This window comes from Triticum aestivum, chromosome 3A, assembly GCF_018294505.1.
Source record: "Triticum aestivum cultivar Chinese Spring chromosome 3A, IWGSC CS RefSeq v2.1, whole genome shotgun sequence".
Classification (NCBI taxonomy): Eukaryota; Viridiplantae; Streptophyta; class Magnoliopsida; order Poales; family Poaceae; genus Triticum; species Triticum aestivum.
In genome coordinates this window covers 525,407,977-525,418,511 of record NC_057800.1, presented here as the reverse complement: position 1 = coordinate 525,418,511, position 10,535 = coordinate 525,407,977, and the positions used below count along the sequence as shown (strand labels likewise).

General features: G+C 45.4%; 2 protein-coding genes across 3 annotated transcripts; one reads left to right on the top strand and one right to left on the bottom strand.

Annotated features, from left to right (window-relative positions):
- The first annotated feature begins 224 nt into the window (after positions 1-224).
- On the top strand, positions 225-4,221 carry LOC123062024 (B3 domain-containing protein Os03g0120900). 2 transcript variants are annotated; one of them, XM_044485327.1, is made up of 5 exons: positions 225-465; positions 1,273-1,716; positions 2,117-2,441; positions 2,518-2,949; positions 3,034-4,221. In XM_044485327.1, exons 1-5 carry the CDS (start codon positions 361-363, stop codon positions 4,011-4,013), a joined length of 2,286 nt encoding a protein of 761 aa, XP_044341262.1. In that variant the 5' UTR covers positions 225-360; the 3' UTR covers positions 4,014-4,221. The 2 variants fall into 2 exon arrangements, with proteins under 2 accessions (XP_044341262.1, XP_044341260.1); XM_044485325.1 differs by having other exon boundaries at positions 2,518-4,221.
- LOC123062023 (putative ABC transporter B family member 8) lies at positions 4,211-9,664 on the bottom strand. Its single transcript, XM_044485324.1, has 9 exons — positions 9,367-9,664; positions 9,044-9,098; positions 8,772-8,950; positions 7,544-8,001; positions 6,916-7,456; positions 6,650-6,829; positions 5,265-6,542; positions 4,743-5,149; positions 4,211-4,650 (listed from the first exon to the last, which is right to left on the bottom strand). The coding sequence occupies exons 1-9, from the start codon at positions 9,595-9,597 to the stop codon at positions 4,299-4,301; spliced, it is 3,681 nt and encodes a 1,226-aa protein (XP_044341259.1). The 5' UTR covers positions 9,598-9,664; the 3' UTR covers positions 4,211-4,298.
- Positions 9,665-10,535: the final 871 nt, after the last annotated feature.

The window sequence follows — 10,535 nt, the reverse complement described above, 5'->3', positions numbered from 1 at the left end:
TGCCACATAAGCAAAATTGATGATGTGACAAGTAGTTAATGAGGAGAGAGGCAAATAGAGTAACATAATATGTTACCATCACATAGCGGTTTCCAATGCATAATAAGTCTACAAAGTAATAAATGAAAGCAACTATGTTACCACACCTATGACACTACCCACTATGAAGGTAGTAACATAGACTAATAACATATGTATGTTACTAGTCTAAGTTACTCCCCACTATGACCAGCCTAAAGAAGGATCGCTTTCCGCCTTCGACAGGGCCGGAGAAGCGGCGGCGATTCTGCCGAGGTCACTCTCCACCCATCACACCAGCCAACCACCCCACCTCTCGCTCCGTCCGTCGCTCGAGGAGGGATGAGCATGAACGGAGATCGATCCGCGGGATCCGCCATGGAAGAAGACGAGGAGGGGAGGCCTCGCTTCTTCAAGGTCCTCGTCGGCGACTTCGCCCGTCGCCTCGTGCGTATTATTCCTTCCTTCCTCCCCCCTTCCCTCCTTTCTTTCAGTCTCAGTTGCTGCGGTGGTTGCATGCGCGCGCCTTTCGCTCCCCTTCATCAGAAAGGGAAAAAAACAGGACCAAGCCAAGAACGCGATTGGGCTGGGTTCCCTGCTCCACTTGGCACTTTCCCCACCTCCCGCAATAGCTGTTCCTACTCCAAGATCCTCGCATTGCGTTTGCGCTATCGGCAAACGTGCTATCCGATGGGTGGTGGAGTGCTAAATCCTATACTATCTGATCTTCTTTTGTGGATTGGATGCTCCATATGAAGTCCATGGCTGTTCTTTCAGATAAAGAAAGGAATCCCATGGTTGCGTGTGCGCCTTCCTAAAAAAAACATTTTTGCATGCGCATGCGTGCGATTTGCAACATTTTTAACTCGATGTGATGCAGTGCGGGTGGTTTGAAGCTTCAAATGGCGTGCTTGTTTATGCATAAACATCGTCTTTCCTAGAAAACAGAGCAATGTGCCAATGTCTGATAGGCTGGGCCAAGAAAGAGCTGGCTCATTGTGTTTGTATCCTCTCTTGATGCTCCATTATGACCCAATAAAACCCACCATTTATCGGGAAAAAAAAGTCGGCTGGTGAATACTACATTTATTTCCCTCTGCATGCGTGGTCTGCGAATGTGAAAGTAAAGCTTCACATTGTGAGCATACACTTTTGGTTTTCAATGATTAAACAAGAGTGCATGCTGCATTTGCATCTTGACTCTGTATTTCATGGCTTAAGGTATGCCCTAACCTTGTTTGCTTCCACACGTAGGAGATACCTCGAGACTTCCTCAGTTACATTCCAGAGGTGGGCCTCAGGGGCTCCAACATTTCACCTGTTCAAGCCATGCTTAAGCGTTCAGAAGGGAAGACTTGGGTCGTTGAGCTAGAGAAGGTTGATTGCTGTGTGTTTCTAACCACCGGATGGACCAAGTTTGTGGTGGACAATTCTTTGAGGGAATATGAGTTCCTACTCTTCAGACACGACAGGAAAATGGATTTCATGGTTTCGGTTTTTGGTCGGAATGCTTGTGAGAAAGCAGTCCGGTCTTCAGGAAGTGCTGCTCAAGCTACTGAAAGTCTAGAAAGGAAACTCCCATGTGATATGTTCCCCACTTGTAAGCGAGGACATAGTGGTGATGAACTAACGAAGATCACCAATAATCTCAGGCAGAGTCACTCACTGGTTATGATACCAGATCAATCTGATACAAAAGTAATCTTTTGTTCTAATCTTGAGCAAATAATTAAGTAATTTTCGTACAAGCCACATTTCTCTCTCTACATTTTGCCCACTCTTGTTCGTATGGAGTCACTTTGTTATCCAAATAGTTTAGATAAGTTTTATTTGCAAATCTGTTCACAAGTTTATTTTGGAATCATATATAGAACACATTATCATCTGTAAAACAATTTTTTTTGAAATTATCTTCAACTCGGGAAGCTTAGGGATCAGAAGATATATTTTTTCATGTCAAGTTAGAAGGTCCTAAAGTCATTTTGTTTTCACATGTCTCACATTGGGTGCACAGAGGAGCAGAGGCTTAAAATTGTTGATTATCACCTTAGCAGTAATTTTTGTCTCCTTAAACTGATAATTTTATATTAATTTTTAGATATTTCCCCTCCAAGGGAGTACTCAGGGGAATGGACATATCTCTCCACAGAGCTTCGCTGACATGCATCGTCATGAAGTAGATGGTTTGAAGGATGAGTTAAAGATATACTTATTGTTGAAGGTTCCAATGGATGATGATAAAGCTAAAGTAATAGCTGAAGTAATGAGCAGATTGCATGTTGACAGAGTTACAGTTGACTTATTCTGTGCTGCACTCTGTTTGTATAAGTGGGACTCAGATGCGGCTGCAGAGGTATTGAACACATGTAGAGGCAAACCACAAATTCCTAACCAGTTTCTAAAGCAGAAACTTGTTCTGCAATGTAAGTACTTCTATTGCCTCATTTTCTATCATTTTTGCATCTAGCATGTTGAAACACATCCTTTTTTATTGATCAGTTGATTTTATAAAGAGGGAACTACGACACTTCTTCCCCACAGGGGATGATTGTCCTCCTCAAATACGTGATAGCAGGGAGAGCAGTCTTGAGGAGCCTAACTTGTCGACTCAGGCACTACAAAATTACTTGCCAGTAGTGAAAAGCAAGCTAGTTGACGACCATGAGCCATGTGATTTGTCGTACAAACAGAAGAGGAGAATAGTCAAGTCGCGATCACAGCAAATTTCTGAAACACCACGAAGATCACCACGACTGGCACACTTGAAGAATTCCGGTGGCAGCATAGAGAGTGGATTGAAAGAAAAACCTGAAGTGTTAGAATCACCACCATCCAGCACAATTGATCAGGTGGAGCACAGAGCAGGGCATGCGTGTTTACTCTACGAGAAACCAGATTATGTTTTCAAAGGAGATCGCCACCATGCTATAGGTATTCTGGGTCTCTTCTTAATCAGAACTCACAACTGCCTTCTAACACCTTATACTACAGTTAAACCAATTTGTGCCTTTGTAGGTTCTTTATCTCAAGACTTCAAGAGACTCAAACGAACACGAGGTGAGGTGGGCCTAAGTGAGAAACCTCAGCATAATCAAGAAAATGAGGAGAACATAGATCAAGGAAATAATGGAGAAATCTTGGAAGAGCAAGTTGATAGAAATTCTGCAGAGACTTCTGAGTCGTTCATGGAGAGCGATTGGATAGATTCGTCACCGCCGACCAAGTCCAACTCGTCATCTATGATAATAAACGAGTTATGTTTGACATGGAAGCCCTCAGTACACACCAATTCCCTCGAGAATGTGTTACTTCATATTCAACGTGACAACTTTATGAAGACCATCACACACGTTCAGGGAATCATTCGCAGTTTTCCTTCAGACCTACATTGTGCGGCTATAATTGAAGCTGTTGTGCAGAAAGAAATTCTTAAGTGGGATTCATGTCTTCAGGATGTTGATGCTCAAAGGGTAGTGATTGCATTACTGGAGCATGCTAAAAAAATCAAGGAGATTCACAATTTCAATATGGAGAGCCGGAAGGAAGAGTTTTCCACAAAGCTACAAGATCAGCTGAAGTGGCAGCTCAAAGAACTGGAAAGCGTATGCACTTCCTTGGAATTTGATTACAAGAAAGTAACATGTGATGGTAACGTCGCTGTCTCGACATCGCAAGAACAGAAGAAAAAATTGCATGCCCTTCAGGATGAGATCAAAGGCTTGCAGCAGTCCATGATGATGGAGGATGAAATACAGAAATTGGTGCATCAAGTTGCTGAGCATGAGAGCTTAGTACAGAAGTCTTTAATGGAAAGAGTAAGGGTTAAGACGGTTCTAAAGAGCTATAAGCAGGTTCTTGTCGAAGTAAAAGAACGGCTAGCCTCTGATGAACTTGGATTAATTGATGTCGATGCATTGGTCAAGGTAGAGATGGATAACTTGAGGAAGGAGATCGAGATATCCAAAGGAAGACTCCTAAATATCATTTTCAAGTAATAGTGGAGAGATGGCCATGTTAGTTGTAGGTATTCCTTCTTCTGGCCATGTTCCACTCTGTTGTAATCCTTTAGCATCGTGTTACAACTTAAAATCCGCAGCATGTTATCAGGAGAGGAGAACAACATTAGTGCACATACTCCTCCTTGTTTTCTTTTGTTTAGTAACACTTCCTAAATTAAGCTGATGATCGAGAATTGCTCCAAAATTTGTCAAGGAGTGCTGATATTATACTATATTAGGCTATGATATCACTTATTGCCGCAGTTACATTATACAATCAATTTATTTCTGAAGGGTTGCCAGGTTAAAGAATGCTCCCTTCTTGTTCATGAGCTGCGGGTAAGTACCACGCTCAATCACCTTGCCCTCTCCTAAGAAGGCTATTGAGTCTGCATTCTTGATTGTGTTTAGTCGATGTGCCACTACGATTGTGGTCCTCCCTGTCATGATCCGATCAAGTGCTTCCTGCACCACTTGCTCGGACTGTGCATCGAGAGCACTTGTTGCTTCATCAAGAAGTAGTATAGCTGGATCTCGGATTATTGCCCTCGCAATTGCAATTCTTTGCTTCTGCCCCCCTGATAGTTGTATGCCATGCTCTCCACAATCAGTATCGTATCCATCCTTCAGAGATCTGAAAAGGCGTAAGCTTTAAATTTCATACGCTGGATAGTGGGAGCACATAGCTTAATATATATGCAAGCGGGTAATATATCTAAGACTTACGAGATGAATTCATGCGCATTTGCGGCTTTAGCAGCTTCGACAATCTCTTCTTCATCAGCTTCTGGTTTACCAAAGGCAATGTTGTCCCTGACACTGCCAGAAAACATTGCGGGCTCCTGACTAACTAGAGCAGTGAATCCTCGATACCAAAGAACATTCATCTCCCTCACGTCCATACCATCGATCCTTACAGCACCTCTATCAACATCATAGAACCTCTGGATCAAACCTATGATTGTGGATTTACCACATCCACTTCTCCCCACCAGGCCAATGCTTGTTCCTGCTTTGACGTCCAAGCTAAAATCTTGCAGGATCAGGCATTGTGGCCTTGTTGGATATGCAAAATCCACCTTTTTGAACTCTATTCGTCCTTGTATTTTGCTCTTCGGATTGTCCTTTTCCACCTGCAGTGTAGTCATGTTAGTATTTCATCCTACAGCAATCTAGCATCCTAAAAATCTTTCTGCGAGGCTGCTGATTTTATTCCATACAATGCTCATGAGAGTATGAATGTGTTACCTGTGAATTTTGCGGAGAGATAGATTTCCTATCTAGCACCTCGAAAACTGAAGCAACGGCATTTGATCCCTTTGCCAGGTCAGATGTCATGCTGCCAGCATCAGCGATCAGCTTTCCTGTGCTCACCAAGACGAAGAAGGTTTTGAAGACATCACCTGCTGAGATCTCCCCGGACTGTGCCAATTTCCCACCATACCAGAAGTCCAATGCCCATGATAAGAATGTGAGGCACGGCGACAGCCCTGTGGTTATCCCTGCTACCCATGACTTCTTCCTTGCTTTCCTCAATGGTTCCTCTTGTGTATGCTCGAAGAGCTGAAGAATCTTCGATGAACATCCAAATGAGGTCACCATCCTGTGGTTGTAAACAGCTTCGATGGCAATCTGAGTACTTTCATACTGAGCCTTTGCCAAGTCCCTTGACACATTTGAAAGAACTATCTTCTTGGCATAGTAGCATATCATCGTGCAGGGCTGTACAGCAATCATGACAAGGGCAAGTTTCCATGCTACTATGAGTCCCATTGTCACCGCAATTACAATTCCACAAGCTGTTTGAAGTAGCAGGGAGATCCTGTCTGCGACAAGGGTTTTGACAAGAGAAGACTCGTCACTTAGCCGAGAGCACAATGAGCCACTTGAATTTGTGTCTTCATCAAACCATGCTGCCTCAAAGGTTAAGATCTTCTCAAGCACTTGGACTCGGATACGCCTAACTAGGTGCTCCCCCATGTAGGCGAAATTGTAGTGTTGCAGTAGATTAACAGCAATGGATACCAGGGACAGGGAGCAAAAGATCAATGCATAGCGGCTGATGATTGCATTCATCTCATTGTGGTCCTGAACAAAGAATGCAGCAATCATTCCTCCGATGGTTAGAGCATAGATGGGCTGCAAGGAACCATATACCAATGCAGAGATGCTTCCTATGAGTGCTTGCTTCCACTCTGGTGCATTCATTGCAAGAAGCCTTGAGAAAGACGGTGCAGGTGGGGAAACATATGACCCGGTTTCTTTTGAAACACCTGGTGTGAGTGGCATGGGACTTGCTCTGGACATGCTGAGACGGCTGGCACTGGTCCTTGCTGCTGAGGAGGCCCTAAATTGGTCAGTTTCTTGATCTATGTAGCTCACCATCTTCTGCAATTTCACAAGTCGTGAATATGGGCCACCCTTGTTGATCAGCTCATCATGTGTCCCAATTTCTGCTATGCTACCCCCATCGACTACCGCGATTTGATCGGCATTCTTCACGGTCGAAAGCTTGTGAGCTACGACCTGGTCAGCATTAAGGTATAAATAATGAGTGCTACAGTGCCAAAGGATTTGAGAAATTCTAAGCTTATAGCATTCTAAAGTAGGAAGAGCTGAAGCAGTCAATATACCAGTGTTGTTCTTCCCATAGATGCTTGATCAAGTGCATGCTGCACTAGCTTCTCTGACTCTGAGTCAAGTGCGCTTGTGGCTTCATCGAGCAAAAGTATAGCAGGGTTCTTGAGGACCGCCCTTGCAATGGCAATCCGCTGTTTCTGGCCACCTGATAGCAACGCTCCACGCTCACCAATCTGCAAGGACAGTGAAATCACCAATAAGGCAAGGGAGACAGGGAATTAAGGCCCTTGGATGTTTTGTTTCCTTATGATGAACGTACCTTAGTCTCATATCCCTCAGGAAGCCCCATTACGAAGTTGTGAGCATTTGCTGTCATGGCTGCTGCATAGAGTTCATCCATGGTTGCATCTGGTTTGCCGAATAAGATGTTCTCTTTTATGGATGTGCCGAACAGTGCATGATCTTGGCTGACAAGTCCCATCTTGCTCCTAATCGACTTGAGATTTAGTTTCTTGATGTCGAAGCCGTCGACCTTGACAGTTCCTTCACTGGAATCGTAGAAGCGCTGCACCAGCGCTATTGCGGTAGACTTGCCGCTGCCACTAGAGCCGACCAAAGCAATTGTTTGGCCAGCAGGAATCTGGAGGTTGAAGTCTTTGAGGACCGTCATATTAGGCCTGGATGGGTACGCAAAGTGGATGGACTCAAACTCGATCTCTCCACGGACTTGATCCAAAACAAGCCCCTTTGGGTCATCGTCGTTGATCTGGGGCACACGGTTGATCCGTTCGAGAATTCTCGTGGCAGCAACCGAGGCCTCAATGAAATGTTTCAGCTCCGGGAGTGCCATTCCAAGGGATCTGCAACAACATTTCAGTTTTTTGTATAGTTAAGCTTCTATTACATAATCAAAAGTCAGTAAGGGAGGAGGGACATGAAGAACATACAGGCCACCCAGAACAAAGGAGATTCCTGAGGCGTATATCCTCCCTCCGCTTTCATGATGGTACATCACCAACCGGCTGCCATACCAGGCGAGGAAGGCCCAAATGGCGAAAGAGAGACCGGTGAATCCGACAGCAAGGCCTTTGGCAATGCCCTGCTTGATCCCCAGGTTGATGGTCTTGTCGAGGATTGCTGTGTACCTCTGGATGATCCCTTTCTCTGCAGTGAAGGAGTAAACGGTCTTGATGGAGCCGAGTGCTTGCTCCACGAGGGAGTTTGCCTTGGCGTACTCGCGGCGCGACTCGCGGGAGAGGTACAGAAGGTACTTCCCGTAGATGAGGCCAGGGATGATGAGGAGCAGGACCAGAGGGTAGGAAACCAAAGCCAGCCTCCAGGAGAAATAGGTGGAGAAGGCGAGTCCAGAGACGAAGACCGTGGAGTGCATCAGAAACAGAGGAACCTGTTCAAGGTAAAAGAATCAAGAAAAACAGTCACTTCTGCTGTTATTTCTTTTCACATTCCAGATCTACTAGTTCATATTGTCCCTTTTCCAAAATTATTTTTAGCACGTCTGCGTTTCCAAAATTAACTAACCACAACAGGAAGTTTCTGTCTTAATGGCTCCAGCTAAGACATGTTTATTTTTGGACTTTTTTTAATGCAGTCGTTATTATGGAAAGTCTATCAACATTCCATGCTTTGTCGCATACGGAACTCTCATGTGCTCCCATCCCATATTCCCTCTGTTTGTCTACCTTTAAGGTGTGAATCAAGAGAGCTCAAGGTAGATTCTAACCACAGAACCAGGGATATGTTTGTAGCATCATTGTTTCATCTGGATTTTCTTCAGAACAAGATATACTAATCTCTCTATCCTGCCTGATTCTGCGGTTGGGTAGCATTAACCAGTCAAACAATTAGATTCAGCACTGATTCAGTGACGACCTAGAGTGGCAAGGTAGGTAGGTATGTATGCCACCATGACAAAGCTAGCAACTTTTCTCCTGTCCTTGGTTCATCTTAAACAAACCACTGCTAGTATACATGAATCGAGAAGGAAGAAGTTTCCAAGTTCCAAGGCGAATCTACATATGGATGGATCCAACAATATAAAAACGAGGCATGCGTGACTTGTGAAGACTGGCTAGCGCGTACACGCATGATCAAGGTCATTGAAAAGCAAATTAACCAACCAAGGAGGTTTGACTGGTGTGTACGTAGGTGTAGTACCTTCTCGCTGAGCACCTCCTGGATGAGCGAGGCGTCCTTGGAGATGCTGTTGATGATCTCCGAGGTGGTGGCCTCCTGCGAGTCGAAGAAGGCCACCTCCTGCCGCAGGATGGCCTCCAGGTACAGGTGCCTGATCCGGAGCACCTGCCTCTCGCTCGTCCGGCTCCAGCAGTACCCCTCTGTGTGCGTGCATGCGTCCATAGGGGTACAAATTAACATTACCGAAACTATATTAAGCCATGCAAATCTGTGCAGCAAAACTCGAAGTTTACCCATGGACGCCACCACCAGGATGGCGAACGCCAAGTAGACGAAGTTGAGGCACGACTGCAGGACGCAAAATGGAGGCAACAACTTAGTGTAAGCGCAACTGGCACTGGAAAATGATGAAGTGGGTACAAAACCATGTGCTATGCATTTAGGCCTGTTCCGTTTTGTTTTTGTTCCTCAAGTGAGAAATCCCAGTGAATTCTCTCCCCTGAAATTCATTCGTGTGTTCCAACTTCCAACCAACAGTAAAGAACTACGAAGTATTCCCTTCGTTTCAAAATAGATGACCCAACTTTATACTTACTAGGAGTAGTAATTAACCAACCTTCTCGATGTCATGCATGAAGTGCACGCTGGTGGCGCTGCCCTGCTGCTGGGCGTGGCCGCGGCCCAGCGAGTTCATCACGTCGCTGGCGAAGATGAGGAGGAGGTTGGTGGAGCAGCCGTCGCCGATGGCGCCCAGCGTGCCCAGGGCCATGAGCACCACGTCCACCCGGTCCGCGAACTTGAACAGGCCCCGGATGCTCCGCCGCTCGCCGCCGCCGCCGGTGCTCATCTTTACTCTTGTAGTCTGCCCGGATGGGTAGCGGTAGCACCCGAGCGCTACGCTTTCTTGTGCTTGCTGCAATGCTATGGACCTGGCAGTGGGGCTTTATATAGCACAGGACTACACGTGCGTCTCTTCTCCGATTGTTCTTAACTTTGCCTTTGGAAAAGTTGGTAGGTTGGAGCGTCCTCTCCTCGGTTGCGAAAATTAAATTAAAACGGTTCTGCTTTGTTAGACCCCTCTATTTGAATCAACGGTGGAGATTACAACGTACCCCTTCTCGGTTGAGACTGAGTGGGTCTGATGATCAATTAAAAATAAATCAGTTAGTATTATTTTTGCATTGATCTTTTTTTTTTGAAAAGGAGGATAGCCCTCGGCGTCTGCAGGATGCATGCAGCCATATATTATTAAGAATGCAAAATCCAGCAGCTGGACAACATCAACCTGGAAAATCAATTTTTCACTTATTCATGTACTTTGTCTTCTGTACGTATGTATGTTTGGACTTTTGGATTACGGTAACGGGTACAAGAGATTCGAGCAACGGCGATGTGGTGACCGTGCCTCGTCGAGCACCTCCATCTCCACCGGCTTTTCTCCCTCGCGCGCCGTAGGACTGCCGCCGCTCGCCTCTTTCCTCTCATGCACAAGCTGGCCAAATCTTGGCTGATGGATTAAAGCTGGGCCGATCGATTCCTTTCGTCTCCGGAAGTGCCTCACGTACAACACTTTCAGATCGGCGTAACCGCCAAGCGCTGAGATGTACGTATGGATGACCCGATGGTGTACGTACATCGGACAGCTAACGTCGTACGTTCTCCTAGAGCTTCTGGACTTAAAATCTCTGCAAAGAAGAATAGAACTAGAGTTAAATGGGTTGAGGAATTGTTCATGAGTGGTGAAAGGAGATGGGATGAGGAGCTGGTTAGGCATTTATTTTATCC